Below are 16,625 nucleotides of genomic sequence, written 5' to 3' on the forward strand. Positions count from 1 at the left end.
AGATCTAGGTTTTATTCCCAGCTCTGCCATTGGCGTGCAGGGTTATTATGGGCAAGTCACCTCACCTCCCTGGGCCTCAGTTTCCCCATCTGAAAAAATGACCTCCTTTGTAAAGTGCTTTGAGATCTACTCATGAAAAGTGCTAGGTATAATTATTATTTAAATGTGGTCAATCAAGAGGACAGTGATTATGGGTTTGTCCAGTATAAGCATAGAGAAATGACTTCATTAAGGACATTGTGTTTATAATGTCATCATTGCTGTGAAAATGTGCTGGGTTTTTGCTGGTGGTTAGCGAGAAGGCCATGTTCCTTTTTAATTTGCTATGGTGGTGATGAAATTATCATATCCCAATGTTTCCCTCTTCTGCAGGATCTTGTCATGAAATTAATGCAGATGGTTAGTGTTTCTCCGGCGCCAATCCAGCATGACATTATTACCAGCTTGCCAGAGATCCTGGAGGATTCCCAGCAAAGTGAAGTTGCCAGAGAGGTTAGGTAAGGTTGATACTCATGCTATCTCTTAATCCTCTTCCCTGTGTATGCTTTACTCCCAGCTATGCAGTGCACCAGAAGTGAGATATGTTTTATCAAATTGTGAACTCCACTTTGTTTTGTATCTTCCATTTTGGTGTAGGACATCAATTTTGTTGTAGGGGCTGAGCTTATGTCTAATCTTGCCCTGGGGCAGGTTATTATGCTGTATCCCAGACACTGCCTTGCTCAAGAAGGGTGAGAGACACCTATTTGAGTGACTGTGTCAGATGGGGGGCATTTCCAGGTCCCAGCCCCATGTCTCTGCACAAACACTAATCCTCCCTCCTGTGGGGTCAGAGTTAACTCCCTAGATCAGGCACCATGGTCAACAATAGAACAACATTTTTTCTAACTCAGGCAAAGCCAGGAGTAGATCCAGCTCAGGCTTTCTGGCAGGAGTTACACAGACTCCCTTATCCCGATACAGCACCCCCAAACCTAACTAGGCACATGCCCAGACTCTCTGCTCCCCACCAATGCAAGCCCTGCTTGGGTCAGTCCAACTTGTCCGTGCACTCTGATGCTGGTGTGTGCTGTGAGCTTAAACTGCTAGGTCTTGCTGTGCTATCTCAGCAGTCCTGTTGTCTCCAGGCTGTGTGTCTGTAAGAATCCCCATTTTGCAAGCACCAGTGCAGTAGCTGGCTCTCCTCCAAGCAACTCCTAGTTCAGACTCTGTACCCATGTGCTCTGGTGTCTCCCTGCCCCAGGCGGTCCATAGTTAATTCTGTGTCCTTGTTCTGGAGTGGAACTCCCCCACTCCCTCAGCCAGTCAGTTTCCTCAGAATAGCAGGAGGTTTGGGGGTGGAGGGGTGGGAACAGCGATGGGAAGGGGTTCTACCCAGCCCCAAAACTCTAACTGAGAAACAATCACAGAGCGATTTAGGGTCATCAACTCTAATGTGTGTTAAATACTGGATCATCTACGTGGAACAATGGACTGTCTACATCAGGGGTCTTAAACACGTGGCCCGCCAAGCTCCCCACGCCTCCCTGCCCGTGTGCCCCCGCCACCCCTCTGCCTACCCCCGCTCCCTGAAGCGGCTGGAACTATGTCCTGCAGCCCCGAGCCCGGGGGGGAGGAGGGAGGAAGTAGAGGGCTCCATGCTCTCGCTTCCAGGCACTGCCCCCTGCAGCTCCCATTGGCCGGGAACGGGGAACCGCGGGAAACCCCCTCCCCCCCCCGGTACTCTGGCTGCTTCCTGGAGCAGAGCAGAGCGGGGCCAGGTGGCCACAGTGCATGGTGCCGGAGCCCGCACCCCACATCCCAACCCCCTGTCTGGAGCCCCCTGCCAAATCCTACATCCTCCCGCACCCCAACTCCCTGCCCTGAGTCCCCATCACACCCCGCACTCCTCCTGCACCCCAACCCCCTGTCCGGAGCCCCCTGCACCCCAATCCCCTGCCGCACCCCTCATCCCTCCTGCACCCCACACCCCAACTCCCTGCCCTGAGCCCCCTGCTGTACCCTGCACCCCAACCCCCTGCCGCACCCCTCACCCCTCCTGACCCCAATTTCCTGCCCTGAGCCCCCATCACACCCCTCCTGCACCCCCTGGGGGCAGGGAGGGGGCAGAGTTGGGGTGAGGACTTTGGGGAAGAGGTTGGAATGGGGACAGGGAAGGGGCGGGAAGAGGTGGGGCAGGGGCGGGGCCTCATGGAAGGGGTGGAGTGGGGGCAGGGCCGGGGGCAGCAAGGGGTGGGTGTCAATGATGCGGCCCTTGGGCCAATGCACTAGTCCTCATGCGGCCCTAGTGGTCATTTAAGTTAGACACCCCTGGTCTATATCAGTGCCTAATTGTGGGGGTAAAGGGGCTGGAGTTTCTCAGCCTGAGCACATGGCGGAAAGTGGTTAGAGACTATGGGTATGTCTACACTAGAAATGTAAGTCGACCTATATTAGGTGCATGTCCACACTGCCCTCCTTGGGTCAGTGGTGCACATCCTCACCATGAGTGCTTCCACTGACTTAAGAGGGGCAGTAGAGCCTGGTCTCTCAGCTCCGCAGGCAGCTTCCTGTCCAGAGCCTGGCTGCTCCACAGACTCTCGGGCTCCCAGTGGGCTGTGTCTCTCCTCCCCCCCTCCCCCATTCCCTACTGGGAGTGCGGGAAGTCACGTGAGGCTTCCTGCCTCCCCAGCTCCCAGATGGGAGCAGGGTCCATTCTTGCCCCAGCTCTCAGCCAGGAGAGGGGTCCAGCTCTCCAGGAGAGCTGGAGGCAGCTGGACTTTAGCTGCCCGGCTTTCTTGTCAATTACACGGCCCCTGCCATGAAATTGACAAGACAACCAACAACTGATGTAAGTAATGCAGTGTCTACACAGATATTGTGTTGCCCTAACTACACCAGCATAAGCCTTATGCCTCTCGTGGAGGTGAAGTTATTATGTCGGTGGATTGAGGTACTTCTATCAGCAGGAGCAAGGCTATAGTGTACACACTGACATAATTAGGTTGACGTAAGCTGCCTTAGGTCAACCTAACTGTATAGTATAGATCAGCCCTATATTTAAGGGGTGGGCTCTCTGCGAAGTTGGGCTGGCCACCGCAACATGTAAGCAGAATGGGCTGGAGAGAGAGAAGGCAGGAGGAGCTCTGCCTAGACTAAAAGGCGTGAGATCAGACTAAGGGGAGGGTGCGTTTTAGGACGTTGTTTTTAAAGATCTATAACACACTCTAATGTGTTCTAAGAGTAAAAGGACTATAATTAAAAACATCCTTTGCTAAATCTATCTTTCCTGCCATCTTCTTGAAGGGATTGAATTAGAAGCCAGCATGCCAGCAATCAGGTGGAATTCAGGGGGTGCATGTCAAAGCAATTGCAGGGCTTGGGTGATCTGAGGCATTGATTTTGGGGACGAGTGTGGTTGGACTGTCATCCCATGATCTAAGGAAGGGCTCAGACAAAAGGTCTGTGCCTGGGAGTGTGCTCTAGAGACTCAGCGCCAGAAACAGTGACTAGACAGGGGGCTTAGAAGCACATGGGGCTCATGCGTGGGTCTCTTACTGCAGATTGGTGACTGTCCAGAAGAGAGCACTGGGACAGGTTGTACCAACACGTGGTAGTTAATGTATTAGCTAAAGCATGTTAAACATACACCTTTTTTCCTAGTAAAAACATGGCCTTAGACTAAGTTTTTGTGGGCAGTGACTGTCTTTTACCTCTGTATAATGCCTAGCACAATGGACACCTGGGGCTTCTAGGTGCTACTGCAATAAAAATAATTCATAATAATAATTAAATATCATGTAATAATATGTATGTACAAGGTGGCAGAATTAAGTTTGCACAGGCAACTTTTGACTGCTTGGCTGAATAACCTTAACATTCTTGTAGTGCTGGGTGGTTTTTTGTATGTAATTTCATATGTGTTTTTTAAAAAGAAACCGAAAAAACAGAAATTCCATCATATGGATTCATACTGACCCCTGCTTGGGTCATCAGCAGATTTTGAACCAAGCACCTTTAGCACAGATTTTTACTACTTGAGCTAAAGGAATAGATGGTAACAGCCTAATACTGTTAACACTTATGTGGACCAACCACCAGCGGGAACACAACATGCACTTTGCAAGTTGCATAGTATCTTACATAATTGTCTACAAGACAGCAGAGTAATGTTGGGATCAAGATTTGTGAAGTCTTTTCCTGGCTCTGGAGGGCAGTGAGTTTACTGGTTACAGAGAGCACTATTAATGACCTTGTGCCACCACTCAGTGAAATATGGGCAATAATACTTGCCTGCCTCTTACTGTGTTTATTGGAAAAGTCCTCACGCCCCTGTAACAGGCTGTGAAATTCAATACATTATTAACACCAGTCAGTGGAAGGTGGCTCCCTGCTCAGTGCACTTTCCCCACAAGCCAAAGGGAAAGATGTTGTTGTTGTGCTTGTGTCCTGTCTGGGACCATGTCTGCACTACGGGGCCTATACCGGCATAGCTATGCATAACCTCACAGCGTAGATGCAGCCTGCACTGACAGAAGGGGCTTTTCTGTCTGTGTAGGAACACCACTTCCCCAAAGTGTTCTGTCGACCTACCAGCATTTACATTGGGGGTTAGGTCAACTCCTATTTTGCTTAGGAGTGTGGATTTTTCACAAATGTGAGCGATATAGCTATGTCAACCTTGACTTTAAGTGTCGGCCAGGCCTGGTGCTCTAATTCTGGGTCTGCGATGTAGGAGGCTGGGCCTGAGAGCATGACTGGGGCATGTGGAAGGTCAGTGGGACCAGAGCACGCTCAGTAACATGGAATGTTCAGAAATTTTAAGAACAAAGCCTCTAACAAATCTCTACTGAGCAGGGGCAAATGCGTGATTTTCAGGGCTTTATAATTTGGCCAAATCTGGGTGGATTTTTATGGGGCGGTAAAAGGCATCTCACTGACCCCAGGACCAGTCCTTGCCAAATTTCAAGTCCTTGCTCCACCTGAAAACTGAGGCTTATACTGGAAAGTGCTAGGCATTGCTCCCAGTCCTGCCCAAAATAACAATGAGAAATAGTAAACTTTACTCCTTTTCATGTCCACTTAAGTTAAATTAATATATTGTGTTCAGAGAGAAGCAATTTTTTCCAGAGTAACCATTTTCTATAGTGCCTCTGGCATATATTTGTCACTGTTGCAGAGATTCTGGAATGAGTGGAGAAACTGCTGACATTTTATAATTGCATAATTCCACTTAATAAAAAACTTTTATTTATTTGTCTGCAATCTTCTTCTTGTGTATCAGCCAGCTGTTAAAACGGGACAATCGCCTAACTGTTCCGATCCTGGATGCCCTTTCCAGTTTGGATCTTGACGCAGGACTTTTGGCTGAGGTAAGAGATTCTCTACTAAACAGAAGCATAAATATTAGAGCTGCTCTGATTATTCCAAGTGTTGTGTTAAAACCAGCTCCTTTGAGTCTTTCTGTGCCAGCCAAAGTGGGAAAGGTGGCAGGAATGTCATTTGAATCTATAAGCCTATTATATAAAATTGTTCTTGAGAGAAAGCAGTGAATTGAGGATGACTTGTATGAGATTTTCTGGCTGTAATGCAGTGGTGTGTTCTCAGAGGATGTGCCATCCTCAGTTAGCAACTGTTTATGCCCTGAAACATAAGGGCTTATTTCCCCTATTGTTTTTACCCTGTCTATTGTAAATGGATGTTCTCATTATACGTGTACATTTCTAACCCTTTAAATCCTATTAAACTCTTGGCCTCAGTGATATTATTGTGACACCTAGTACCACAGATTGTTATTTTTAAAAAAATATTCTATTATCCATCTTAAATTTGTTGCCCTTCAATCTCATTGACTGTCCCCTTGATCTTGTATGATGAGAAATGCTAAATAGGAGCACACAATTTACCGTCTTCATTATTTTGTGTCACTATATGATGTCCCTTCTGAACAAAACACTCCGTCTTTTCAGGCTGTTCTCATGTGGAATTCACTTCAGCTTCTGATCATTTCTGTTGCCCATCTCCAAAACCCTTGTTATCTCTGCTATTTAGTTTTTGACATGTGGAGACCAGAATAGAATCCAGTATTCTAGGTGAGAGCATCCCACTGATTTATATAACATTCCATATTCTTCTCTAGCCCCTTCCTTTGCATCCAAACATCTTGTTTGTTTTATTGACCATCACTGACATTGATCAGCAGTTTTCACTGAGCTGTTTACAAGAATTCTCAGGTGTCTTTTCTTGAGTGGCTCCAGTCAATTTAGAATCCAGCAACATATGGGTATTCAGAATATCCCTTCCAATCTGTATTACTTTACACTTGTCAGCACTGAATATCATTGGCAATCGTGTTGCCCATTCCCTTACCTTGCCATGATGGTGTTGCCCTACTCCCTGCGAAGTTCCTCGCTATGTTTTCCAGCCTTGCCTATTCTAAATATTTTTTTTGTAGATTCATAGATTCCAAGGCCAGAAGGGACTATAGTGATCATCTAATCTGACCTCCTGTATAACACATGCCAGAGAACTTCTCCAAAATATTTCCTAGAGTAGATCTTTTAGAAAATCATCCAATTTTGATTTAAAGACTGTCAGTGATGGTAAATCCTCCCGAACCATTGGGAATGATTTTTCATCATTTGCAAATGTTGCCACTTCATAGTTCAGTTTTTTTTCTGGGGATTTTTATTAAGTGTCACCAGTCTCTGTTCAGAACCACTGGCCACCTTTCCCCATTATGGAAATTCCACTGTGCATCTCAATTTAAAAAGAGAGAAAGGTCTGTGTCATGGGGTGTATAGAACCCATGCTGGCCTGATAACCAAGAAATTAAAGCAATAACTGCCTGTCAGTGCTGATTTGCAGCCTCACAGCAGCTGGGGGAGAAAAAGAGCTGAGAAGCAGAAGGGTGGGGTGGCTGCCAGAGGAGCAAGCAGGCCAGAGAAAGAGGGTCCTGCCAGCAAGCTGGCGAGAAGCCTCCCCAGACTGACAACAGCCCAAAGAATGAACGACCAGAGCCACAGGCCGCAGAAGCCTACAGAGCCAATGGAAGTAGGAAGGAGCTCAGAGTATTGCAGGAAAATTGTTACGGACTGATTCTGCCTGCCTGCCTGGGTTAAGGGTCCTGAGCTGGAATCCAGTGGAGTGGGTGTGCCTGAGTTCCCCTACCAACCCCTTAACAGAGACTTAAAAGCCAAAGGGGGTTCCAGGCCCCTTTAGGAAAGGACCAGATAACCCTGCCAACCATAAGGGGAAGCCCGTACACCCCAGTGGGACAGAAATTAATGTCCTTGCCTCCAGAAGGACTATGGAGACCCAGACCAGAAGGGCAGACTAACTGCCCTGTCGATCTGAAACGATTGCGCAATGCCCTGTCTAACCAAAGGGTGGCACTACTGCACGGGGCACCAGCTCACAGTCTGTAAACAGGCTTGTGGGCTGCCTTTCGGAGATGCTGCTGCACATGGAGGCAAAGGAGCCAGAGAGGACAGTTTATATCTATATTGATGACCTCTGCTGCTTGTCTGACTTTGGCTGTTTAAAGGGATCACACTGTGGATCATGATTTCTTGGAAAGCGGCTGAGGGAGATTCAGTGACTCGGCACTGGGCTTAGTCGCTGTGTTTTTGTTTTGACTTTTATTAATACTGAATGCTGCTGAAGAAGACACAAGTGGCACCATTCTGCAACCCCCTCTCAGAATGAATCCCTGCTGATATAGCATCAGTCATGTCTCTGTTGACTGGCAGTCATTTTTATGAGGTGTCACCTCATTGTAAAGGCAACACCTACAAGATAACTGTACAGCAGGGTGAAAATGTAGAATGGAGGTGAAGTACAAAGGCTTCTCCCAGCCAGAGCCTATGTACGTGCTGAAATGGTACAATTCTCATGTTCAGGTTGCTTCTGAGCACAATGCAGGTTGTTTGTTTGAGTGTATTAAAGACTATTTTATTATTTACGCAGCCCCAAAGGGGTGCTAGTGCTCTAGAATAAACTTTACATCCCCCTGGCACCCTAGTCTTACAGATGACACAATATTGCTCTTCCCTTTAGGTGCGGCAGTCTGCTATGATCATTGTGCCTGCTGTAAAATTGGAAGATTTGCCTGTAGTAATCAAATTCATTCTACATAACATCAAAGCTGTGGATGCAGTAGAGGTACAGTATTTACTCTGTCACAGAGAGGAGATGTACAAATGAGTATTCTTTAGGAACACAGGAATGGCCATGCTGGTATAAACCTATGGGCAACATAGTCCAGTGTCCATCTTGGCAGAGATCAATGCCTGAGTCTTCAGGAGAAGGTGAAATACTCTAATAATACTCCACATTACTAATTACTAAACCCCAAAAGGAATTTATTCCTGATCCCCATTGTTGATTCACTTCTGCCCTGAAGCATGAGGATTAAGAGCCCCTCATGTGCTCTGGGTATTTTTCAAGCCCCTTTGTTGTCATTTGTTATTTAAAATACGTTTTGCAGAAAGTGACAGGAATTTTCTTTAAAGGGCCTTTCCATGAAATTCATGTATGGTGCCCCTCTTTCTGTCTCTTTTGTCCCAGGCCCTTTAAATTTCCCTGGTCCAGCTCCAGCTAGGCTGACTGCAAAAGTCTTTCAAAATAAAATTACCGCAGACACAAAACCTTGATAACAGTAGTCCTTCCTCCCAGTGTTGTTCAGGAGGGTTGTTTTCCATTCCTCTTCCACAGCCTCGGAAAGGGACTGTGGGTCACCCCTTTCCCTCCTGGGGCTGATGGTCCCTGGCAAACAGTTCCTCTCTATTTTCCCCTTTCACCATGAGAACAGGGAACCTTTAGTGCTATCTCCCCCTCTTCTTCCCCCCCCTCGCCTCCAATGGTTTTTGTCTCGATTGGTTAGATGATTGATTGGGAGAGGAGCCTTGCCCCACCCTACACTGAAAGGCTGTTGGTTCTGGGCCCTTAAAGAAACAGTCATCTCTTTTCCCTTGGGCCATTTCCCCCATGTCTGCCCCTTCTGTCCCCAGGATCATCATTTGGTTGAGACTGTTTGGAAAGGGTAACCTGAACCCTATTTCCTCTCACTCCCCCAAGTCCTCTTTTCCTCAAAGGACCAGGATGGGGGGGTTGTCACTCCCTGGGTGCAGACTGGGAGCCGCTGGAACTGCTGTGCACCCTAACAACTCAGTTGGGATGGCCTATCTCGCACTGCTCTGCTGGTGACTCAGCCAGCCTCTCCAGGCCCTGTTACACCCAACACAACAGCAGGTAGCACCACACACCCAACTGAGTTACCTGGGTGCTTTACCTAAGCCACTCATGGACAAACACGGGCAACAGTCAACTTCCCAGCTCCCCAGCTTTGCATCCCTACCGGAGTATAAACCCAGAATTATACAGGATCTGTACCATGAAAGCTCATTAATTAATTCACTCTCCTCTCAATGTGGGAAAGATATCCAACAGCGTTTGTTTACCAAGCGGAGATTTTCCCATATACTTCACTCAAAATGCACTGGTTAAGATAAAACATAAAACAAATTTATTAACTACAGAAAGATAGATTTTAAGTGATTATAAGTGATAGCAAAAAGACCAAAGCAGACTACCTAGCAAAGAAACAAAAATGCAAGCTAAGCCTAATATACTAGATAGATGGGGTTTGAATTAGCAACTTCTCACCCTGACTGATGATAGAAGCAGGCTTGCAGATTCTTAAGGCACAAGCTGCATCTGCCTTGCAACTTGGGTTCTCCTCCCCTGTTCCAAATCTTTTGTCTTCCAGAGCTGCTTTCAGGAGTTGAGTTGTGGGAGAGTGAAGACAAATCATGATGTCACTCCCCACCTTATATATTCTCTCCATATGGCAGGAACCCTTTATTTCAAGCTAAGTTCCCAGCCCAGTTTGTGGAAAAATACAAGAATTTAGTGTCGTGTGGTCTAGTCACATGACCTTGCATGCCTTGCTGAGCCATAGCAGCCATTATTCATAGGCTGTCTGAAGCGTTCCCAGGAAAGCTCACTAGGTGGGGAATAAGCTTCTTCTAAGGCCTATTGTTTCCCTTAATGGCCCATTACCTTGAATAGGCCCTTCACAATCAGCTGTCTAGACTGGAAGCATCTTGCCTAGTGGATATTACCCAGGTGTAACCACATCTGAAATACAGATACATAGTCAATATTCATAACTCCAGATACAAAAATTATACATGCATACAAATAGGATAATCATATTCAGCAAATTATAACTTTTCCAAAGACACCCTACATGACCCATCTTGCAGAAAATGCATCATATAATTATGTCATAATCATGTCATAATCATACCACTATGATGAATATGGGATGCAGTGTCACAATCAGTGTATCTCGTTACGGTCTGTAATATTGTCTCGGGGGATTCTACAGAATTGTCTTTATTTTTCTTCCACCTTTCTCTATCCCTCAAATCTATCCATTGATTTGTACAAATGCTCTAACAAATGTGCCTATCTGTTATAAATGACTGTGCTCTGCAGGTGATTTCTGCCCTTCGCAAGAACTTGGATCTGTCGTCATGTATTTTACCTCTGCAGATGCTGTCTTCTCAGAGCAAGCTCAAAAGCCAGCCACAAATGAGGTATTTGCATTGTATCTGCATGATTCTGCTTGGTTTCTGCATAGGAAAGATGGGACAAAAGGACTTTGATTCTAATTTCTGAGACTTCTCAGTTGGGTTTAGTTACATACACTAGCATCATTTGCCCAGTGTGCTATCTCTGCTGGCATCCTCAGTGCTCAGTCAGTGTCCCTTCCAGCCAGCATCACTGCAACCGCATCACTGCAACCACATCCCTGTGTCTGCTGCCATATCCTGTCCAGATGGCACCCTCCGCTGTCCCACTGCAGTGTCTCTTCCAGCCAGCACCACACCCTTGCAGCTGTGCTGGCACATCCATTCTGGCTTGTACTGCTGTGATTTCATCCCCCATCACCCTGGCTGGCATTTGCACCCAGGACTAGCACCACTGCCACCTTGTCCCTGTCCCTCTGCCACCACATGATCCCTGTCTGGCACTGCTGCTGCTGCACACATCTCTTCCTACCTGCCCTGCCTTTATTGTGATTCCAGCCAGCATTGCTTTCACTCCATCCCTACCATCTACCCTTCTAGCAGGTGCTGCTGCAGCTGCTCCTCTTAGCGCTGAGTTGACTGGTACCTTTTATGACAAGACTCACAAAACAGATGAGCAATTCTGTTCCTCTCTGGTTGTTTGCAGTTCCTCCACAAGCCAAGTAAGCAGCAGCCAGAACTGTGTCAAGCTTCTTTTTGATGTGATAAAGTCGGCTGTGAGATTTCAGAAAGGCATTTCTGAAGCTTGGATTAAGGTCAGATTGTGCTCTCCAGGGTTTCTCTGGTTTGTAATGTAATTAGAACATTAACTGTAGATTTCCCCACTTGCAACTGTAGTTTCACAAAACTATCAGGTGTTATACTTTTATCCCTGAAAGTACTGATACTAACCTTTTTCTGTGGTATTGATGCTTTGCACTTTTCAGCTGTAAATCTCAAAGTGCTCTCAAGACTGTGGGTAAGCAGTACAAGCCTCGTTTTACTAAGCGAGGACCTGAGTCACTGGTGAAGCCCAAGAGTGTCTTTTAAAATGAGCACTTCTTTGTAAATTTGTGCTTTAGGTTATCTGGGCCTCAGTCACCTCATCTGTGAAGTGGGGGTAATGATATTGCTGTTCTTCATAAGGATTAGCTTGGTAATTGATGTTTGTAATGCACTATTGAAATGTCCAGCAGGGACTGATCCTGCAGAGAGGGCAAAGTTCCATTTTTAATGATGGGCTGGGGTATAAATTATGAGCCTGGAATTGGTTTCTTGTTCCCAATTCTTAGTTTGTTTATTCAGGACTTCAGTTCGTTTTTCAAAGGCTGAAGTTGTTTAAGAGTATCCTCAGTCAAACTGTAAATTTGCACATTTATTCATGTGGGAGGATGTAGGACTGGAGGGAAAGAGCAGATCTTAAAAGAATAACTGGATGAAGTCAGATGTCCTGTGATATAAGGTGTTCAGATGCGAGTGGAGATGCTACTCAGGATCTATGCAAGAATGAGGGAAAAACTGAGGAATCATAGAAGAAATTTGAGGAAAATATACTGTGCTGCGTGCCTTCTTTCCCTTCCCTGTGCCTAGAATACTTCCTGCCGGCTGCATTCAGCCATACCAGAGTGTTAGACACACTTTGAGAAAGTGAGGAACTTTCGGCCTATCTTGCAGTTTGAATGTTCTGTTTATCTGGCAGTTTCTTTCCCCCAAAATAGTGTACCCACTCATCTGAGCCACCCTCACTGGATCAAATTTTACATGCTGTGGTGGCTAGACTTTTTTATTTTATTTTTTTAAGGGAATTGTTCTGTTCCTCAATGAAAACATTATTCTTACTCTGGAAAAATTTCATATGGGGAAGTGGAGGAGGAGGAGCTAGCTTTTAATGAGCGCTCTAGGAACTGCCTCCAGACTCTGCAGTATTTAGTGCAATCCAGTATCCTGGATTGATGGGTTTGCAGAGAAGAGAAACTGACAGGTGCAATATTTCTTTTGCTATCTGCCTGGCCAGTCTGGTCATTTCCATTGTGTAGGATATGTGTGTTTTGAAGTCCGTTATTACTGTACGCTATTCATAGAATCCTAGGACTGAAAGGCACCTCAAGAGGTCATCTAGTTCAGTCCCCTGCACTCATGGCAGGACTAGGTATTATCTAGACCATCCCCGATAGGTGTTTGTCTAACCTGCTCTTAAAAATCTCCAATGATGGAGATTCCACAACCTCCCTAGGCAATTTATTCCAGTGCTTAACCACCCTGATAGTTAGGAAGCTTTTCCTAATGTCCAACCTAAGCCTCCCTTGCTGCAGTTTAAGCCCATTGCTTCTTGTCCTGTCTTCAGAGGTTAAGAAGAACAATATTGTAACTGTTTGTTTATTTCTTTCCTCCTTAGGCTATTGAGAATACTGTCTGTGTGTCTGACCATAAGGTAATGCCTCTTTTGACTCTTCCTGTGCTGTAGTTGTTGTGTTATGAGCATCTGTCTTGGACACACACTAGCAAGGGCACTTGCTTTGTCCACAGCAACAGGATTGGAGGTTTTGCTATGGAGATTAGGAGATCAAGATCAAGAGATCTTGTGGGTCTCCATGCATTTGTTCTCTCCATGGTTTTAACTGGGTTTGCTCTGAATTATATTTACACCTGAACATTCTTAATAACAAATGCATCCAGCCCAGTCTGAAAGTCATGTGAGAGACGGTTTCTCTGAATCCACCTCCCTCCTCGACCTGTGGTACTAGAGTCTGATCAGCCAGTTAAGTGACCTATTGAGCCCCGAACTTTCTCTGTAGAGCTGATGAAAAATGGATGGTTCTTTTTAGTTTTTATTTTCTTTAGTGTTCTGCAGCCCAGCATCTCCCCCAATTCTGGACATCTCAGCTGCTTTCGTCTCTCTGCAGTGCACAGATGTGGATGAGCATTTTGGCGCCACACACTTTGGTCACGCGCCCCTCCCCCCCCCGTCCGTGGCAGCAGACAGTGGCTGTTCCTTTTGCTCTTGCCCTTGCTCCTTCAATTTTAACTTTTCTGTCTTGTTCTTTGGGCAGGGGGGAGCAGGGTTCTCCCTCCATGAGCCTCCGCTGCGATGTTTCCCTGCTGGGTCCTCTGCTCCTTACAGGCACGGCCAAGCAGCCAAGAGAGCACTGAGTCAAATCCAAACAGTGCTCGATTTGTGAGGCAGCCATCCCAGGCTCGGCAGATGATAAGTTGCCCCAGCCTTCAGTCCCTAATTTTGTTAGGTCCTGGGGCTACGAGTCGGAGAGGCAAGTGGGGTCCCTACCAATGTTCCCTCTAATTTTTTCCGTCCATGTGCGGAATTAATTTTGTTAAGTGCACCAAATGATCGAGATCATGTGTGGATGTGCACCACCAGTAAGTAGAAACAAAAAACCTAGATATAATAGATATTTTTAAAAAATTACCATAGGAATAATTACTTCAGCCAGGAAAGGTTAGGAATTTTAGAACTCATTACTCAAAGAATTAAATGTAAGTGTAAGACAGAAATAAAAACGATGAAATGCATAGACCAGTCAAAAAACTCAAATAACAGTACTTTGAAAGAATAAAATTACAGAGAATATATGTGCATTGCAGGAAGTAACAACAACAACAATGATACAAGTATGTGTTGGGAGGTGACTGTGTGTGTGTGTGTGTGTGTGTGTGTGTGTGTGTGTGTGTGTGTGTGTGTGAGAGAGAGAGAGAGCGAGAGAGACAGAGGCACACAGTGTCTGTGTGTGAGAGAGACATGTGTTGCCCCTTTAAGAACATTGCCCTTTTAAGTAGATCAGCACTCAAAGGAGACAGAGCAGCAGCCACTAGCAAGCTCCCTCCATCCCACTCCTGAACCCTGTCACCCCCTGTCAAGGCTGTATCCCCACTTTGAACTTTACGGTACAAATGTGGGGGCCTGTATGAAAACTTCTAAGCTTAACTACCAGCTTAGATCTGGTCCGCTGCCACCATCCCAAAGCTAATTCCCTTCCCTGGGTAGCCTTGAGAGACTTTCACCAATTCCCTGGTGAATACAGATCCAACCCCCTTGGATCTAAAACAAGGAGAAATTAACCATTCCTCCTCCTTCCTTTCACCAACTCCTGGTGAATACAGATCCAACCCCCTTGGATCTAAAAACAGGGAAAAATCAATCAGGTTCTTAAAAAGAAGGCTTTTAATTAAAGAAAAAAGGTAAAAATCATCTCTGTAAAATCAGTATGGAAAATAACTTTACAGGGTAATCAAACTTAAAGAGCTCAGAGGACTCCCCTCTAGTCTTAGGTTCAAAGTACAGCAAACAAAGATTAACACTCTAGTAAAAGGTACATTTACAAGTTGAGAAAACAAAGGAAAACTAACATGCCTTGCCTGGCTATTTACTTACAAGTTTGAAATAGGAGAGACTTGTTTAGAAAGATGTGGAGAACCTGGATTGATGTCTGGTCTCTCTGTCCCAAGAGCAAACGAACTCCCAAACAAAGAGCACAAACAAAAGCCTTCCCCCACCCCCCCAAGATTTGAAAGTATCTTGTTCCCTTATTGGTCCTTTGGGTCAGATGCCAGCCAGGTTACCTGAGCTTTTTAACCCTTTACAGGGAAAAGGATTTTGGAGTCTCTGGCCAGGAGGGATTTTATAGTACTGTACACAGGACAGCTGTTACCCTTCCCTTTATAGTTATGACATGCCCCCCAAATCACAGATAGTGTTGGACAGCCGGTTCCACACAGGCTGTGATTTCTTCCTGGAGTTCTAGGAGAAAACAGAGTTAATAAGACACATGCACCTTTAGACATACTACTGATTATATAAAAACTAACAATATGTTCCACATTCCAAGAACAATTTTTAACCAGTTGATTCTGGGAAACTTTCCCGTGAGAGTGCATCAGCAGACGTTTAAGGGTCGCGAAGAGGTTCACCTCTTCCATGCCACCATCCCTTTTTCCTTCGTAGTAGACACCTTCAGGCCACTCCGCGTCATCTGTTTCCTGGGCTGTAAACTGGCAAACGTTTAATTCTCTGGAATAAAAGGGCTTAAGAGAATTAACATGGTATACCTTAGGCTTTATGTTGGAGGTGGGGGAGGCTATGAGATAGTTAACAGCTCCTAGACGCTCCTGAACCGTGAATGGTCCTTCCCCCGACGCTTCCATTTTATGGGCCTGGAGCGCCTTTAAGACCATGACTTGGTCTCCTACTTTGAAGGACCGTTCTCTGGAATGTTTATCATACCAGGCCTTTTGCTCTTCCTGAGCATCCTTTAGGTTTTCTTTAGCAAGGGCTAAAGAGTGTGGGAGGGTGCTTTGTAGGTTGCTTACAAAGTCTAGAATGTTAGTTCCTGGAGAAGGCGTAAACCCCTCCCATTGCTGCTTCACCAACTGTAATGGCCCCTTAACCTCACCGCCATACACAAGTTCAAATGGTGAAAACCCTAAACTGGGATGTGGTACAGCCCTGTAGGCAAAAAGCAACTGCTGCAACACTAGATCCCAATCATTGGAGTGTTCATTTACGAATTTAGGTATCATGGCCCCCAAAGTTCCATTAAACCTCTCCACCAGGCCATTGGTTTCATGGTGGTAAGGGGTGGCAACCAAGTGATTCACCCCATGAGCTTCCCACAGGTTTTCCATGGTCCCTGCCAGGAAATTAGTTCCCGAATCTGTAAGGATGTTGGAGGGCCAACCTACCCTGGCAAAAATGTCTGTTAATGCCTGGCACACACTTTTAGCCCTGGTGTTGCTTAAGGGTACTGCTTCCGGCCATCGGGTAGCAAAATCCATGAAAGTCAGTACGTACTGCTTTCCTCTGGGTGTTTTCTTTGGGAAAGGACCCAGAATATCCACAGCTACTCGCTGAAATGGGACCTCAATTATGGGTAGTGGCTGGAGAGGGGCTTTAACTTGGTCTTGGGGCTTTCCCACTCGTTGGCACACCTCACAAGACCGGACATAATTAGCAACGTCCTTGCCCATTCCCTCCCAGTGGAAGGACTTCCCCAACCGGTCTTTGGTTCTGTTCACGCCAGAATGGCCACTGGGATGATCATGGGCTAAGCTCAAGAG

The 16,625-nt window shown here is 46.0% G+C and overlaps 1 protein-coding gene across 4 annotated transcripts in view; it reads left to right on the forward strand.

Annotated features, from left to right (window-relative positions):
- Window positions 1-16,625, forward strand: part of FANCD2 (FA complementation group D2) — a 178,659-nt gene that overhangs the window by 40,138 nt on the left and 121,896 nt on the right. For all 4 annotated transcript variants that reach the window (XM_054034219.1, XM_054034222.1, XM_054034223.1 and 1 more), the window contains exons 9-14: window positions 373-497; window positions 5,264-5,351; window positions 8,038-8,142; window positions 10,483-10,583; window positions 11,224-11,332; window positions 12,952-12,987. In XM_054034219.1, the coding sequence (XP_053890194.1) occupies window positions 373-497; window positions 5,264-5,351; window positions 8,038-8,142; window positions 10,483-10,583; window positions 11,224-11,332; window positions 12,952-12,987 (564 nt within the window). The remainder of the gene's footprint in view (window positions 1-372; window positions 498-5,263; window positions 5,352-8,037; window positions 8,143-10,482; window positions 10,584-11,223; window positions 11,333-12,951; window positions 12,988-16,625) is intronic.

Source organism: Malaclemys terrapin, chromosome 7 (genome assembly GCF_027887155.1).
Source record: "Malaclemys terrapin pileata isolate rMalTer1 chromosome 7, rMalTer1.hap1, whole genome shotgun sequence".
Classification (NCBI taxonomy): Eukaryota; Metazoa; Chordata; order Testudines; family Emydidae; genus Malaclemys; species Malaclemys terrapin.